The sequence below is a fragment of the Rhea pennata genome, chromosome 8 (assembly GCF_028389875.1).
Source record: "Rhea pennata isolate bPtePen1 chromosome 8, bPtePen1.pri, whole genome shotgun sequence".
Lineage (NCBI taxonomy): Eukaryota > Metazoa > Chordata > Aves > Rheiformes > Rheidae > Rhea > Rhea pennata.
The window spans coordinates 13,948,921-13,967,088 of record NC_084670.1 but is presented as its reverse complement, the minus strand read 5'-3'; the positions used below and the strand labels follow the sequence as shown (position 1 = coordinate 13,967,088).

General features: G+C 36.5%; 1 protein-coding gene and 1 long non-coding RNA gene across 7 annotated transcripts in view; one reads left to right on the top strand and one right to left on the bottom strand.

The window, feature by feature from the left end:
- The window catches only part of MIGA1 (mitoguardin 1), a 46,489-nt gene that overhangs the window by 28,189 nt on the left and 132 nt on the right, over positions 1-18,168 (bottom strand). For 2 of the 3 annotated variants that reach the window (XM_062581489.1, XM_062581491.1), the window contains exons 1-7: positions 18,041-18,115; positions 16,984-17,157; positions 14,522-14,699; positions 13,844-13,980; positions 12,206-12,332; positions 11,556-11,692; positions 10,672-10,795 (exon numbers count right to left, since the gene is read on the bottom strand). In XM_062581489.1, coding sequence (XP_062437473.1) covers positions 10,672-10,795; positions 11,556-11,692; positions 12,206-12,332; positions 13,844-13,980; positions 14,522-14,699; positions 16,984-17,082 — 802 coding nt within the window. In that variant the 5' untranslated portion in view covers positions 17,083-17,157; positions 18,041-18,115. Of the gene's footprint in view, positions 1-10,671; positions 10,796-11,555; positions 11,693-12,205; positions 12,333-13,843; positions 13,981-14,521; positions 14,700-16,983; positions 17,158-18,040; positions 18,116-18,168 lie in introns of those variants that run through there. The other variant, XM_062581490.1, reaches the window with a different exon arrangement.
- Positions 3,754-14,997, top strand: LOC134143418 (uncharacterized). Of its 4 annotated transcripts, none has more exons than XR_009959110.1 (4): positions 3,754-3,858; positions 5,617-5,717; positions 12,283-12,355; positions 14,790-14,997. It is a non-coding gene; the product is annotated as an uncharacterized LOC134143418 (long non-coding RNA). The 4 variants fall into 4 exon arrangements; XR_009959109.1 differs by lacking the exon at positions 14,790-14,997 and adding an exon at positions 13,933-14,099; XR_009959107.1 differs by lacking the exon at positions 14,790-14,997 and adding an exon at positions 13,672-14,099.

Sequence of the window (18,168 nt, the reverse complement as noted above, 5' to 3'; positions counted from 1 at the left end):
CAGATGCTCTGCAGTGCTATGATACAACCAGGTTTATTTGGTACGGTGGGACATAGTGCACAGGCCAGATATCTCAAAGAACTAGAAAACTGACAACAATTTGGCAAAAGACAAGTTCAGCTTGAGCCTCAAGAGAGACATATCAGAAATAAAACACAATCCCTAAACCATAGTTAGTTTTCGGTAACAGTTTTGAGAGAAAAATGATACATTAAATAACAAGTTTTAGTTCCTCTGTTGTTATTGATAATAGCATATTTTGCTATAATGTTCCAGAAAGATGGATTTATTCCCACAAACATGTTCAACCTTGAAATATTTCAAACTGAGACAAAAGTTTAAGAAAATTGTCAAGAAACAGAAGAGCATTTAGGAAAAGAAACTCTTATACAAGCTAGTTGTTCATCCCAGTTAAGGACTAAACAGTTTGGAGAAGGATAGGAAGAATCAAACTCCAAGTCCCATAGCCCTGTAAAGCAAACACAGCTTGCTGTAGCAAAGGAGTCTGAATAAAGCTAAATAAGATGCCTTATTATTAAATATTGAACAGTTGCCGAGTAATGTCCAACGTGGATACACTGCAATCATTTGACAGATTGATGGGTTAGAGCCTCTGACTTAAGTGGCAGCAGGATTTAAACATACTAGCCATGTAAGTTCAGACAAATACTTAGCCTTTGCATATGCTATCAGAGACACAATGTTTACCTTATAAGCCCTTGAAAATAAGCTGCTGACAAGTGTTTATCTACTTATTAGTTCAATAGTCCAGTTGGCACCATATGGGAACTATAGCGCGCAGTTAAATTTCACACTGCTGATTTTATGATTCTGCCAATATTTCATTTTGATATTATGTTCAAAAGCCAAAAGAAGGGGATAAATTGTAGTGTGTGTTTTCAAGATTAAGCTACCAAACTGAGCTGATTTTCCTGAAATCTTTTTATATTCTGAACTAACTGTTTATATTCCCCCCTCCATTCTGTCTCTCCTTCTCCCACTTTGTCCAAGAATGTTTCAGACAAACTTCTCTTAAAATAGAGCTTAATGTACGAAGAAATTGTTTTAGTAGAAATTCTACAGCAGGAATTAGCCCTACGGGCCAGAACACGTTCCTGATCATCAGTTTATATAACCTCACACTGCAATACTCCAGCCAGAAAAATAAACACTTATCCCACCCTCACAACTTGCCATCTGTCTGGTGCAATTTTTCCTGCCTCTGGAACATTAATACTAAGAATGTATGTGAACACATAGAAGTTAAGCGTATATACATCCTTTTTAGTAAGAAAAAGAAATTTGTAAACTATAACTTGTTAAAAATACACCACAAGAATACATAAAAGAAATAGAAGAGCAGCTTTCCCTTTAGGAAGGTTGTTTCCACTTACTCCATATACCACTATGCAAAAGTGTTCAAAACAAAGACAAGTTGTCATTTAATCAAGCCCTGACATGTGAGGAAAATAAGCACTTTTCCTTACACAAAAAAGAGATAAATATGTGTACCTTCGGAAAAAGGTCTTAAAAATTAGAAGCTTGAGAACTGATTTAAAGTACTAGAACCTATGATAAAAATGCTTCAAAAAAACCTCTTCAGAACTGGGAATCTTGACTAGCGCAGCTAGCAAAAGTAAACTGGTAGGGCCAATAAACAGGATGTTAAAGGAGCGCTCAGAAAATAAGGCCACTGCAGATAATGAATTCCCAGAAAAACTTAAGTATGAAATTGGTGAACTACTGATTGTAACATGTAACTTATCACTTAAGCTAGTGATAAAATAAAAGACAATACACCATAAATCTTTAAAAAGGGCTCTGTTCTTGATCCATTAATGCACAAGAAAAAAACACCTTAGCTACATGAACCCAGTGATGGGCTTTATATTAGGAACAGCTGATACAAGATGCATATGATTGTCCTTTGCTACTCTGGTAGAAAATACAATAACTAGAATGCTGAAAATTAGTAGAAAACAGAAATATCAATATTCCACAATAAACCCTATTCTGTCCATATCTTAAGAACTCTATATAAATTCTGGCCAGGAGTATTCAGAAAAGTGTACAGTAAAGCCAGAAAAGGCATACAGAAGGTATCTAGTATAATCACAGGTACATAATGCTTTTCACACAAAGAGATGAGACTTCAAAAAAAAAAAAGAAAAAAAAAAAAAAGAAAAAGAACCAGATGGTCAGATGTAAAGTTGGTCATGGTAGCCTAACTCGTCTGGAAGCTAAGAGGTTTGCCAAAGGAAGGCTCTTTTATGTTCAATTCTTACACTCCTCAAATCTACTGCCAACCACTACTGCAGACTGTATATTGAACTAGATGGACCAACATGCTGACCTGTTGAGCTGCTTTCATGCTCTTAAGTGAATTGCAATGTCACTTTCGTTACCATTAAGTAGGAATTACTATACACTAAATACCCTTTAAAACAAAAAATTTAATCGATTCCATGTAAGGACTCCTGCTAGACATTCTCATCAGGAATTATTCATAAATTTCTTCTCATATCATTTCATCACTACTTCAGATCTTAATCCAAATTTCCCTGACTGACAAATTAAGGTCTTTGCCCTGTCTTGAAGTAGCTTTTGATTTCTGATACCCCTCTGTTTTTAACATTAGACCATTTCTGTATAACAAAGAATAATATAGTCTAATCCTTGACAATATGAATAATGATCAAATTGATTTGAATGATTTTCTGCCCTTTCAAAATGAAGGAAAAACATCCCAGATCACATCTATTAAAAAAAGAATATTCTGTTCCAGTATATGCAAAAAAATTTTAGATAGCTAATCTAATCTTTGTTCTGAATATTACTTAAATTGTACTATATTATTCAGTAATCATAAGCAGAATTTATTCCATGAATAAATTCTGACCAAAGATTTAAAGTTACAACTAATGAGACATTGAAATACAGCTGTTCTTTACAACTAACATTTACTTTCTTTTTGAAAGATCATTTGATCTTTAAACTCCTTTGTTGAATTAGGTTCTAACATTCCAATTTCAACCACTGGAAAAGTAAATATGCTGTTTTGAGATGTGCAAAAAATTTGCTCAGTGAATAATAATTCATTACAAACTAGCAGTTTATTTCAGACCATCTTGAACTATTTCAGACCAGCTTTAGGCTTAAGTATCTTTTAAATTTAAATATCTTTAAAGTAGTATTAGTCATGTGTGCTTGCAGTTGTGGGTAAATAACAACTATACTAATAACATAGTATGGGTCAGCTAGCCCCGAAGTCTTGCAGAGCCCTAACTGCATGAACTGCTCTAAAGATGCAGGGAAGAGACAATCTTGCTAGCAAGATGTTATAATTTGAAGACAGAACTTAGAGATTTCAAATATAGAATAAGAAGAAATACACGGAATTGGTACAGCTTCACTATATTTTCCCCTTTCTATCACAGATTTAAGGTAGATAAGAGTATAAAGGGGAAAATGGAGAAAGAGTAATTCTAGTTTGCCTGGGTAATTCTAAGGAACCAGGAAGCTGCTGTTAAGAGATCTCAGGAAAGATGAAAGCAGCTGCTCACATGTTGTAAGGGAACATGCAGAAACAGTTGTGAAATAGTAAATCGATTTTGCCTTAGAAGGACTGAGAAGAGTAATACTTCAACAGCTAATGGAGCAAAGTTCGGGGAATTTAAATCAGAGAGGTGGACTGTGGCTCAGTTATGAACAGCCTTAAAGATAAAAAGAGGAGGAGCTTTCATTTCATTTGAAGAGAAGCAGCTGAGGGAGAAAGCAGCTATCTGGTCAGAAAATGAGCCAAGATGATTTTTAGAAAAAAACATCCAACCTGAGAGAAGCAAGTTGTAAATGGACAAGGTAAGACTTGAGAACACTACAGTAGCCAAGAAGAGAGTGAGAGAAGGGCTTAAACTCTGTTTGGGCTGTGTGGACAGAGAGCAGACAGGTTTCAGAGATGCCATTTAAGGAAAGGCGACAAGGTGCATAAATAGCCTGCATGCTATGATCTACACAGCAAAGCTGTTGGGCAAATGGCAGAAACGGTCCTCAAAAATCAGAAACATACGGTCTTGCGGATCATGCTTGAAGTGTTTTCAGAAATTTCGGTCCACATCACCCCTCAGCCAACACAATAAATGACTCAGCTCTCTCATGCTGATTCCGTGCAAGGTAAAATGGATTATCTAAAGCCAGTGCTGAAAAAATTTCAACTGATCTGTTTTCCTAAGCAATGAAATGGCACCTAGGCTTCACTTCTAAGATGCACACAAACATAACACTCAGGTTATCAACTACCAGTATAAAGATACAGGTTATCAATTACTAATCTGATTCAGGGCTCTTCACCGAAAGAGCAAGCAGTTATTTTGCAATAATAGTTATTGTTATATTATTATAACAATAGGTATATATTATAATTATATTTTATATATATTATATATTGTTAAAACAATAGTTATTTTTACCGTGGTGCTACTAACATAAAACTACTACTGAGAAAACAAAGTATTACAATCTTTTTGTATGTGCAAATTTTGCAGAAATACTTCTGTTTATAATTTTCAATTGATTTGTAACCAATCTTACTCTACTATTCAGCATTCTACATTTAGAGACTCCTTAGCTAAGAAATGTGCTGATGCAGTTCAGAAAGGAATTATCATCAATATTGGATAAATATACCTTTAAAGAAAATTTTCAGATATTGTTCATAGCAGAAGACATACTATCCAAGTCAAACATCTACCATTTTAATACATATTGTGAAACAGAAATGAGGAGATGCAGCAGTAAGTGCAATGCAAGAGACAGTAAAAGCAAGCTTCAGTAACTGCTGAACTTTTGTCAACTGTAATAGCTGAATTACATTCAAAAGCTGTGGGGATTTTTTTGGTTTTGTTCTTTTGTTTTAATAGGAATGGAATGATATTTTTGGGCTTTCACTCAGACTTAGTAATACTGTTTTTGTTCCTTTATAAGAACATTTCTTGCAATGAAAATGTTTCCACACTTAACAAAACAAAAATAAAACCCTGAAACTATGTATCATTTTTGGTTCAACTTGAAATACCCATACCCTAATTATGTTTCAGCCTCTACAAAAGCTTGTGTACTTCTCTGAGGAATGCAGAAATTATTTAATATAAATTTCTCCTTAGAGTGCACAAAGCAAGCAAAATATTTCAAACTATCATGAAAAGTTAAGCTACTTTGAAATATTTTTTTATAACTAATACATACTACTAGAAAGCAAAATTAAGTGAATGATTACAAATTTCTCACATCCTGATTGGGGCCTGCCTGAGAATCTTAAATACAGAAACTTATCTTGTGTGTAGCCAACTAAAACAGAGTACTCGCAGACTAAAACTTTTGCTTCCCGTCTCTGAAATATTAATGGAAAATACAAGCACTAAATATTCACCTTGGAAAGCAAAATATTATGGAAGTCTCAGCTAATAGAAATATATAAAAGTGAGCTTTCCAACATTTAATTGATTATGCAAAGTTTTTTGTTTATTTTAAAGCAGCTGGAGAAAAGGTTTCTAATATATAAATATGTTCTCGGAAGAGTTTCATCACTGAGTGCTGTGCTCATTCTCTCTGAAATGCCAGACATATCTTTCAGTGTGAGAAGAAAATTAAAAAAAGAAACAGACAGGCCTACCATGAAAACCATCCAACAACAGAACTTCATGAGAGCTCTTTTGACTGTGGTAAGTCAAACAATTTGTTTTAAATGCTATAAGTAATCTAAAATAAAAATGCTAGTAAATATTTTTAAATAAAAATTATTTAATCAATGCATAGGTTGAAAAATTACTATAGAAAAGATTAGGTGCCAGTGTGCACATCACCGTTGGTTCGAGTGCCAGCATTCCTTTTTACGCAGAAACTAAAATAATACTTTAGAAAATCAGGACTGACGGGGAGCCCTACAATTTGAGAATTTTGCCCTTTGGCCCACAGCTCTGCTCATAAGTAAAGCTATTGTTTCTCTCCTAAATCTTCGCATTACCCCCAAGTTAGATCGACTAACATTTCAGTCTGCCAGAAGAGGTCTAAACAGGGAGAACTTTCTTCCAGGACAGACTACAGAATATTGGAAGCTTTTAGCCCTCTACCCCCTCACACCCATCACTCAAACAAGATGAGTGTTTTGTTTCACTGTTTTCTGCCAATTGCCTTCTTCCTGATTCAGTGTAGCTTATGCCTGCTGGAGGAAGGCCTGTTTCTGGGCTTCCCATGTTGTTTTACAGTCCTAAGAGGATCAGCACAAAAATGGAACAGCAGTTTAGACTTATATATTTGTTTTTATTTCAACAAATATTATGTCAAAAAGTGTTTCTGCTATAGAAATCCTATTTAGTTCAACATTTGCTGCTTCATATGGTAATTCTGTAAGTCCAGTGGAGAATGCCTCCAGAGTGAACATAATTGTATTCCATTATATAATCTATATTAAAAAAAATGTAAGCCAGAGCTATTTTAATTATTTATAATTAAATAATAGCTTACAGGCTTGAAAAAAATTGATCTGCAATTAATGAAAAAAAAAAAGACAAAATTTTGTCCACAGGCACAAGAGGGAAGTGAGGTATTTATTTGCATCTGTAGCTTTGCACTGCTAAAGTTGAATATTTAGAAGTATGAGAAAGAGAAAAATATTCAATCTATATGCAATTATAAGAAAACCATTTGGAGGTGCCAATTTACACAGAAAGGATCAAACAAAAGGCAGTAAGACTACAGCATGCAAGCACTTCTAGCAATGATGGACTGCTCTGATAACTCATCTTGTGTCAATCATGGCAGACAGAAAAGAAGCACTTCAAGCCACATTGTGAGAGATGGAGTGGTTGTTGTGGTCTTACAAGTAGACTTCAGGTAACTTAATCCTGACTCTCCCCTGCAGCACATTACCGTAGCCTCCTCCAGAGAGCTGTTTCTCAAAGTTTGTTGGCAATTTGTTTAATCACACCTACCAGCTTTAAGTAGCAAGCAAGATCACAAAAAGAGAAACGAGTTTGTGGTATGACAACAGTTTGCAATTTTGGTTTAAGACATAGAGGTGCCAGAGGAGAAAAAGTTGACACCACTGTCTAATGTTTGTGAGGGACAATCATTGTGTCTAATCTGGATATACATCCCTCAAAAAAAAAAGTCAGAATATCTTGTAGAAAAAGCTGAGAAATCTCAGAAATTTATGAAATTTTTACTTTTGAAAGATTCCTTCCTGATCAAGTATGGAGCCCACTATAACCCAGAGTTTCAGAACAAGAAATACTAGTGAGACATTTATGAAGCATATCTCTTGATAACATTCAATAGCACTTGTCCCACTGTCAAAGCTCTATCTTCAGCTGTAGTTAATCACAAGTATTTCAAATGGAGAAAATGGAAAAAAAAAATCCACAGGTTGTATCTAATCATGATATGCACCAGATGGGGGAAAAAAATCTGATTACCGTTATGGGCAATCAGCTGAAGCATAAGCTTTTGTTATAAACATTTGAATGACAAGCTGCAAGTGTCATGAATCTATTAAAAACAAAAAAGGATTTTTCTTGTTCACCCTAAGCCCATGAAAGCAGAAAAATAAGGGAAGACAAAAGACGAGAAAGACTGCAGTGATCTACCTAACACAAATCCATCCCTTTCTCAAAGAGGAATAAAACATTCCTCAAAAGAATGTTTAAAACCTCCTCTTTGTTTAAAACACCGAAATACTCCAAACTGTGTTTCAGAGGGAACTTACTTCAGAATGTAATATATTTCACATAAACGACCCACCACTGGATCTAGTTATGATCTTGTCAGCAAGGTCCTTTTCCATGTGTAAGCAGCTATTCAGAATGAGCAAGTCACCTCTACATATTCTCTTCAGTAAAGAGCTGGGTATATTCAACTTAAACCACACATCATTAACTCATTTTTCCAAAACATAGATCATTTCTGTAGCTTGTTTTGAACTGTCTAGTATTTGCACATCTTCTGAAATATGAAGAGAACTGGACACATTACTCTAAGAGCAGCCTTGCCAAGCCCATACAAAAACAAGACCTTATCTCTACTTCTATGCTGATACTATCAAAGATTAGCACGTCTTTTCTACAGCAGTGTACTGAGCACTTATGTTGAGACTGTTACTCATGATTCGCCTAAAGCATTCCAAGTCATTATTTCTTTTCTTTAAATCTCTCATCTAGATATATAATCCAAAGTTGCCTGTACTTTGTCAGGTGTAATTTGTTAAATAGTGACCATTTAAACCACTCTTTTTTTAAACTAACTCCGCCTTTTCATTATTAAATGCTTTTAATACCCTTAATGATCATTTGACCAACTTCAAGTTGTACTATTGATTTTACCATCAACTATACAGTTGATAAAATTTTAGCATTTAACCAAAAACCATCCCTAAGATACTCTTCTACAGACTTTTCCCTTGACTGTGGAAAAAAAAGTATCAATAAATGTTCACATGTCAGTGAGCTTATTTTTACCCATATAATGTGTGCTGTTATCAATTCCAAATAACTGGCGAGTCTGAAACCAACAGTCCAAGAAGAACTAGCTGCCATGAAACCATAGTGAATGGCTTTAGTTACAATTTTATCACTTACTCTATGCTAAGAGAACTGAAAAATAGCAACACTTATTTCACTGGGATCACACTTAATCTGTAGTTCCTCGTTCAGCCTTATGCTTTAAAAAAAAAAATCAGAACTGAATTGGCAATCTTCCAATTATTTGAAACCTCCTCCACTTTCCAAGATTAGTGAATAACAACTGATGGATCACAGTGCTTCCTTTATTAAGTTTCTTTAAGAAGTTCTACATAAAAGTTATCCAGGACCCTAGATTTCGATTTAGCGGATGCTGTCCCTTTTGCCACAAATTATACACAGGCCTTTCAGTGTCAAAGATACATACATACTCCTGTCTCATTTCAAACACAGAACAAAGATATCTTCATTTCTGTCTCTGTTCACAATTGTCATTGGTATTTTGAAGTAGAACATTACCCCCAGCAGCGTAAAGAATGTTGTATTGTTATTTCATTTGGCCACTGAGATTTCGTAATTTTCTTGGATTCTCTTCTTCTTGTGGCTCCTGAACCCAACATACACAAAGAAAGTCAGAGAAGTGGCCCACACTAATTTTATGATTGTGCTTTCTATAAGACCACTAAACAGCTTTGAATAGAAGTGAAACAAAAAAAAAAAAAAAAAAAAAAAAAAAAAGCCCTGAATCTCAAACAGTCATAATAAAATAGAATCGTAGAATCAGTCAGGTTGGAAGGGACCTCTGGAGATCATCTAGTCCAATCCCCCTGCTCAGCAGGGTCACCTAGAGCATGTTAGACAGGGTTGCATCCAGGTGGGCCTTGAAGATCTCCAGAGTCAAGCATCGTTTTCCCCATCTGAGCCAGCATGGACAAAATTCATAATAAACTGACAATCTCTACTCAAGAGACCACAGAAGGATTTCTACAAAGAATGTTTGAAAGGAATTCAATGTCTCAGAACATTCTTGGAAAACAAATATCTAATTATCACATCTAAATAATATCAATTTAAAATACTTCTAGGATAACTAAGCAAAATAACAACTAAATACACTGAACATCACAACAAGTCCTTACAGTATGATTTCTTTAAATTTGCCTGAAGACAGAAATTACAAATAAATTTCTAATTTAACAATGGATATACTCTGCAGCTTTAGTAGGCGCCTACAGTCTTCGGCAACAAAATACAACATCCAAACTCTCGTCTGTGTATACAAATATGTTAGAAAGCCAGCTTTGACCTAAATTTAACTCCCACCTTACTCAGAGCTGTATTTAGTGATTGAAAGATAACACAAGGGTTAACAGATGAGATATACTGCCACCTGGTGCTCATCAAGCTGAAGCCTAAAACAAGGCTACAGACCAAGAACTGGTCTCAGAACATGTACTGCCTTTTAATTCTATGGCAGTTACTTGAAACTGGATATTTGATCTTGAATTATGAAAGAGCTTAATACTATCTATCAGCCTTTAATGACACCTTAAACCAATTCTTTAAATAATCAACTATCTTTATTTAATCAGCACCTAAAGCTTTTAATCACCATCCTAAGTAGCAACTACTGTTTCTATATTTACTACTAAAATATCCTGATTTCAGTCACTCAACTTTGACAAGCTTCAGTCACCAAGAGTAAGATCTTCTATAATGAATATCTGCTTCAGGCTAAGTCTTCCTCGTTTGCCTTTGTTTTCTTGTAAAATTTTTTGAAACTGTGTTGGGGGAAAAATACATACACAATTTGAAATTCAAAAGACAAATGGAACTTCTTTTGAAACATTCTAGCACCTCATGCTATAAAAATGGGTTATATATTCTTAATGCATAAATATTTAAATATCTGAGCCAACATAAACTTTAGAAATGTGAGGAGTATTTTGAATTTGTTTTTAAGCATACTGAAAATCCACATGAAAAAAAAAATTCCTGTCAGATCATTAGATAACAATTGGTCAACAATAAGAATAACACAAAGAGTCTAAAATTTATTCTGTTTATTTACTGATACAGTTCTGCTCACTGGGTATTCTGTGACTTCCTCCCACAAGGGGCATTAGTGCAAGCAATAGGAATGTAAAGTAGCAGTACTCACCAATATCATTAGCTAGGGAAGCAGGATCAGCGGCCCCAAGGGTGGCCTCAAACTCCTCCTGAAGACGATAAGCTCTTTGAAGCAAGGATTCAAGCTTATGAATGAATTCAGCACTAATGATATCCTGCAAGAAGAGACATAAGAGAAAATTTTTTTTTGTTTAAAGTCTATAAGGCTGCATTTTTAAAAATCAAAGAATATTCAGCCTTCAAAGAATTCACTGTGCTCTACTAATTTCCCCATCAACAATATAAGGATTACATCTGATGGATAATTCAGCATCCAAAATACACAATCTTTCTACACAAACACACACTTTTAGTGTAATAAAAGTATTTTTTAAAGCAGATTTTTATGTTAAATTACTCACGATGTTTTCTGCACTAGAAATAATTAAGACCATGGAGGTGTATGCTCACTTTAAAATATTTCAGCATTTAGCTCATGAAAACAAAAGAATAGAAAATAAAGTTCAATCACATTATTTCATGTGTATTCATAAATTGTTCATCTCTCTCAAGATCTGCATCTGCACTAAGGAGATTCTCTAGGAGGATTCTTACATAGTCCTACAAGAAAAGGATCTGGTTCAGCGAAATGGTTAAAGAAATGCTTGCTGGCTTGATAATACCATCCAGAAGAAAACACTGATGTAGCAGCAAGTGTCAAAAATATAAATACATAAGTAAAGCTAATGAAAAAAATAGGATGTCCTTTAAATCCTTTTAATCCTTTAAATACAATATCGCTGAATGGGAAGTCTGAATTCACACTCAGTTTCAAGAACTGCATTAGAAGTTGAAAATACTTAGGTAACAAAGCCCAACAAACTGTCAACCATCAATATACTACAGGTTGATGTGACATATAGTTAATATACTTACTTCTACACTTTCTTCTGCAATTGCATCTCCTGCTCCCAGCTTGATGGAACCACAACTTGCTTCATCCTCTGCTTGCCTGTTACGGAAAGTTAATGCCTGCTCCCATCTACGCAGTGCTTCCTCGAAGAGCTCCATACCTAGGGGAGACCAGGAATACCTCCATTCCATCAAACACACAGCCTCCACATGTCTTCACATTTTAGAGTCACAGGAAACTATGTGGATAATAAGAACGATTATAGCAGAGATGTAAATTCCCAGTTTTAAAGAAAACAACATAAAAAAACCCACACATTTTGTTTATAATAAGGTAAGGAAGTTCACAATATGATTAATGTAACAAGGTTTAGTGGTATTTTTCCCTTTTTTAAAATTACTTCTATAGCTTACTGCTAAAATATAGGAATCAAAAATGTTTTTCAGAAAATCCAAATGAAGTAAGAGGTCAGTATTTTATGGAAATGTTCTTTTAATACGTGCCTGCAGGAAGATATTTTTCCAAAAAGGATTGTCCTCACAGTATAGGAGGAAGAATAGGCTTGCAGGACACTAAGAACACCACAATAATATCATGTGTCATTTTGCTATAAAAACAATCAATCACTTTCTCACAGTGCTGCTAGATGCTGAATTTTCTTATTACAACCTACCCATCAAATATAAATTTTCAGGTGTGGTCACTGGAATATTGACAAGCTTAATATCATCTTCATCTGCTTTATCCCAGGAATTGGAATTGGCACAAGCACAACTGTGACAAGAGGTTACACTTTGAACCTGAAGGAAGAGGAAGGTGACAGGTGGGAAAAAAGCATCCTTAATAATACATTCCTACCAGAGTACATTACAGTCTAGGTTATATACATAGTCTTGCTTTTTGAATTTTGAAGTGCTTTAGAAAAAACTAAAATTATTTTCAGACCAAGCATAATGTAAACTGTTTTCTTTAACAAACTGCACCAGTATTAACAACAACGTTATGGAAGTCAGTATTATTCTCTTTCTAGAGCAAAAAATAATCATTGATTTATAATATTGCTTTTCAAGTGAAATTAAACTACAGATTATTAAAAAACACAGAGGAAGAGGTCTCAAGAATAAAACTTGTTGTCTAGGCTGACCTAAACAGAATCTATTACAAGATCTGCATGAGCCTTTCCTAGAAGAAGGGAAGCAGATAGAGACAGACAACATATAAAGATACACAGGGTGTTATAAAACTGCTAAGGGCATATGGCCAGCTTCATTCCCCCACCTGAGGATATTTGAAAGAAAAGACTTCAGCTTGTAGGCTAGAAACTACTGTGTAAACAATTATGAACGTCTAAATCAACCTACTTGCTAGGCACAACATTAGAAAAGCTATGCTGCGTGCAACTTCTCATGTTGTAAATGGTTCCTAACCAGAGCTTCTGATCACTGAAACATAGATCACATATAGCCCAAATAACTCTTACCATAGTAGCCACCATGCAGTAGTGGAGCAGGAGGAATTTTCATTCATTTCAGTACTCTTATGACAGGACCAATGGCCTTACCTCTTTTATTCTTTTTCTGTCATCTCTGGATGTCCATTGAGCTATTCCTATGACTGCACTTGTGCAAAGCAGCCATACAACTCCAGGCTGTATGTTTCTGAGCTTCTCCAAGCTATGGTGTCCCTGGCTCTAAGTCTAGGAGCACCTGACCTGACTGAAGATCTCACTACCCCTCCACACTCCTCACTTTTTTTCTGCCACATTCCTGTGCTAATTCTGGTGTTCAGAGATTCAGTTCAACACACTAACTGGGCATAGATTTATCAAATTTTATTTATTCTAGGTAATTTTTCTGTCAAGTCAGTGAGTTGACCCCCTGAGGAGTCTAAAATGCACCACAGCAGTATATGAGTCAGGAGTGCATAGCCCAGGGCAGGACACAAGGGCAATCCCTTCACTTTCAGCAGCACCAAGTTGTACAAATTTGGCTCATTCTATTTCATGGAACTGCACCCTTGTGAATTTGTAAGACAAGACAGGAAGGGTCAGAGGGAATAAACATAGAAGTTCAAGGGAAGTCTCATTTACTTTATAGTTGCTTAAGATCTTCCAACAAAGAAACTATTTTTACTATGTAGGAAGTAAAGCAGCTGCCTTCTTACACAAGCCATTTTCTGTGCCGTCATCACCCCTAGCCTTCTGAGGTTCTGCAGCTTGTTCAGGAAAGTTGCTCTAGCTCAGTAAAACCTTTAGCTGCGTATCCAGTGCAGGTTAACAGACAAAGAAGAGCCGCAAAACACCTCTACTCACCGAGGCCAGACTCTGAACTGAACCGGAGTATTTACTGAAAAGTCCTCCATTTGCATAGATACAAGACTGAGATCCTTTTTCCTTAGCAGAGCTCAGAGAAAGAGTCAAGTTTTGCCGGCTACTGGAACAACTAGAACCTAACAGATACATTCATTTCAAAGCTTCTGCAAACTGAAAACATTGTATTTTCTGTTACCAAGAACTATCAAGAATTGTGTCTAATTTTTTCAATAAAAACTAGTTTAGAAGTAAATAATTATTTAATTTACACTTCTGTATTAGAACTATGAATTGGAATAGTCAGAACATCTACAATAGTAAACAGGCATTTAAACAAAATTATTTATCCATCCTATAAAAATATCGATCCTCTTTTCTCAGTATAAGAATACCTCCAGAAGAACTGTAAACCCAATAATTTATATATACTTTTGATTAAAAAAAGTCCAAATGACTAAAACATTAACTCTGAGAACAACACAAAGTAACTTGTAAAAATACTGTGATTTTGTTCTTTTTGCTTCCATTTTAACAATTCAAACATGCACAGCATTAAAAGCAAAATAGTTTTTTCACTAGTGCATACTGTTCTGTACACCCATTCCCTACCCCATCCCTCTTCTCCTCCTCCAAGAAGCAAACAAAAAACAACAAACGCTTTGGGGTTCCTTCACGTACCTTTTTCTGATGCAGCTGCTTTGGTACATTCTAATACTATATGACTTGGTTCCCATGGTGACGCTTTCCTGTTTTTCTTTCCACATCTTCTTTTAAAATGATGGGCCAGAAAAATAACAGATATTGCACTCACTGCTGTTACTGTAAACAACTTCTTTAACCCAGGGGAAAGTTTTATCTGAAAACACAAGAGTGTTGAGTCCATTGTAAATCTAGGCTCCTAATTCTCATCTTGCCTCTTAACCCTGCTGTGCTGTGTTCAACCTAGGCTATACCTTGTCTGAAGAAGGTAAGAGATACTGCTCTCACACAACCTGAGAAACTGCTCTCACACAACCTGAGAATTCACCAGCTCTGCATACGGACAGACTCTAATTGCTCTTAAATGTTGTGACAGCCAGTAGGTGAGACAAAGCTCTCTCTCAGTTTACAATTTATTTCACAGCTTAGGAAGCTTAGGAAGTTCAAAGTAACAAGACATACAAAGAATTAAAGAAGAAAAGAACTACTTAGCTGGAGAACATAGTTCACATCCCACAAAATCTTTAGAAAATACATGCTGCTGGAGAAATGCACTACTGGGAGGAAAAACAGATCTGCAGTCCTTGGGGCTAACATGTTGTTTCTGTACCACATTTCCCCACAAAAGAAGGCCTTGGTTAGACAGTGCCACCGCGCTCTAGCAGCCCTTGGTTGCTGTGCAATTGGTTAGTACTATCTGTATTCATGTAAATTAAAGAAACACTTCATTGAGTTGACTAGCAACAAGTCAAGCTCCTTTGAATTTAGAATCCTACCCTTAGCTGTACAAAGCCTCTTGACTGAGGCTTAAGACCCAACTCTGTACTCTGAAAGGAAAACAAAATCCCTGAAACATAGCAAAAACATGTGCTAAAAAAGAAGAAAAAAAGACAAGGCGGAGTAAAACATAAATAACTTAAGCCGAAACGTCAGATCTATCATTAATTCTGCAACTATTTTTATACGTATATTAATTTATCTATGTCTATATATTAACAGAGAAATGAAAATTTCTAAAGATAGGAAAAATAATATTGGAGTTGCATGTAATATTTAACAAGTATATGACAACGTGGCAATAAAAACAAAATAAAAGATCTTGAACAAAAAAATACAAAAATAGTCAGAAGCAGATAAGACAAGGGGAATATCTCATCTGAATTTTAAATGAAGTAAAATAGAGAAGAGTATTTATAAGAAAACACAGAAAATGACATAGCTTCTGCTTACGCATCTAATTCAGTAAAACACAGTTGTATTAAAGATGTGGTTTTTAAATGCAAAGCTTTATTAAATCCTGCTAATATCTAACGTTTAAAATTATCACTCACATTCCTAAATCTAAACAAAGATTTTCTTTCGGAATATCTAGGAACCCTTTTTTCCTATTTTTTTTCCCATCAGAATACAGCTCACATTTCAGACAGCTTATTCTCTGAGGGACATAACTGCAGCCCTAGTCTTTTTTCAAGTAATTCAGAAATATTTCACTCCATCACTCACTTATCACATACATACGCAGTTAGTTAAAAACAACTGATAGCTCTCTTCTCTGAATCTCCACAACACAATTCCAGTTCCTCCTTTATGTCTTTGACTTGAAGGTGCTCTAGGGATAACTCTTATGTCTTACAATTCCCTGCAGACAGGGAGTGTCAGCTTTACAATCCTTCCAGCTTTTATCAGCCTGAAAACCAAGATCATAGTGTACTCTCAGATTTGAGGGACAGCTATCCACTTTGCTATTTATTTAATGAAAACGAGCCTATAAAATTAACAAAATAAGTCAAAATAAATCACACTAGGACCATATAAAAGCAAATATGATTAGCAAACCTTTAAGATTTTCTTTGCGGAAGATCTTTCTGTGAAGACTGTCAAACAAAATATATAAAAGACTCGTTCCACATTCTTCATTTAAACAGTCTTTTTCTTTTTTTAAGAATCACTGCCTTGTTTTAGTCATACATCACTTATTTAATCAAATATAAGTGACTTAATAACTAAAGTAAGTTTTTTTTAAAAAAGCTTTCACTAATAGGTTATCATTGAGGTTAATTTTGTAACTGGTATTGGCAATTTGGAAAAATATTTCAGACCACACCCATAATATTATTCAAGATTTAATGACAAACATGATTTTTAAATATCTAACATATTCTATAGAAAAAAAAAAGCAATTGGAGGATTATTTGATCAGAATCACACACAGAATCACACTGTTATAATGATTATTCAGCAATGAGGACATATAGCATTGCAGAGAAAGTAAACTCTGCAGTCTGATGTATGATGATGCCCTAAGGGTTCAACCAGTTAAAAAAAAAAAAAAAAAAGCACAAATCTAACTCACATTAAGCACAGACCAGTGAACACAACATTACAGATAAACATGTGAAAATACATTACAAATTACAATATTCAAATAATGTGTATATTACCTGGATAAGAGAATAATACCATGAAAGGGGAAGATGAAATACCCGTGAAGCTGCTGTCTTCAAAGAAAAGCGTGTCTCACTAACAGCTTCTTCTGACATGGCTCCTTCTCTCCCATAACCTCATCAAGTGGAAATATCTTGAAAACATTAGTCACAGATGGTCTCTGGCATACTCTGTTAAATGAAGTATACACACTAACCTGTCATACAAGCCTAGGATAGCTTTCTTCTGAAAGCAGGAAATTCTTACACAGTAAGTACATGACTTGTTTAATTTACGTTTATCTGGACAGAGGCAAGATTTGTGCCCCTCGTAGCACTTCAGACTATAAACATGCTGTCTCAGCTTAGGCCAAAATCAGTCTAAGTGTTCTGTGCAAAAACCAACCCCCTTGTAAATGGGGATCTGCAGAGAACTCTCTCTTCTTTAAATAGCTGACAGCTTACTTAGGTTCTGAATTACATATAGAAACAACTATTTCTGCAGTTAAGATCAGTATTTTTGGGAAGAACATACATCAGCTAAAAGACTTCAGAAACTTAAGAGCATTTGCAAGCAGCCAGAAAGCTTCTCTCTCATTCAAGAGTTCGGTTTTTTGCAAACACATGATGACAAGTAAACGCTAGAGCCTGGCCGGTCTGACGTAACCTCCCTGTCTGGAGAAGGCACTCTCACCGCCAAAGCCAGGAGCAGGGTAAAGCCCCTTCAGCACGACAGCCCCCCGCGCCGCCTCCCGGTGCGGCGAACGGCGGGGGCCGAGCCCCGCGGCGCGGCCGCGCCGGGCTCCCTCACACCGCTGCGCGTCCTCGGGCGGGCGGCGCCCTCGAACCGCACCGGGGGCCAGGCCCGGGGCCCCGCCGGCCTCGGACTGCGCCGAGCCGAGCCCCCGCGGCGGGTCGGACCGGGCCAGCAGCTCCGCATGCCCCCTCAGCGCCCCCTCCCCGGGGCTGCCCAGCACCGAGGCGCAGGCGGAGAGTCTCCGCCACGGGGCCGGGGCCGAGACCAGGCCGGCGCAGCGGCCCTGCCAGCGGCCGGCCAACCCCCCTGCCCCGTTACCTGCTGGGCGCCGGGGCAAGCGCCGCAGGCAGCGGCCACCACCCCGTGGCGGCGGCTCCCTCCCCGCACCGGCTGCTGCTAGGAGACGGCGCGGATCTGCTTCCGGGCCGGCGCGGATCCACCGGGGG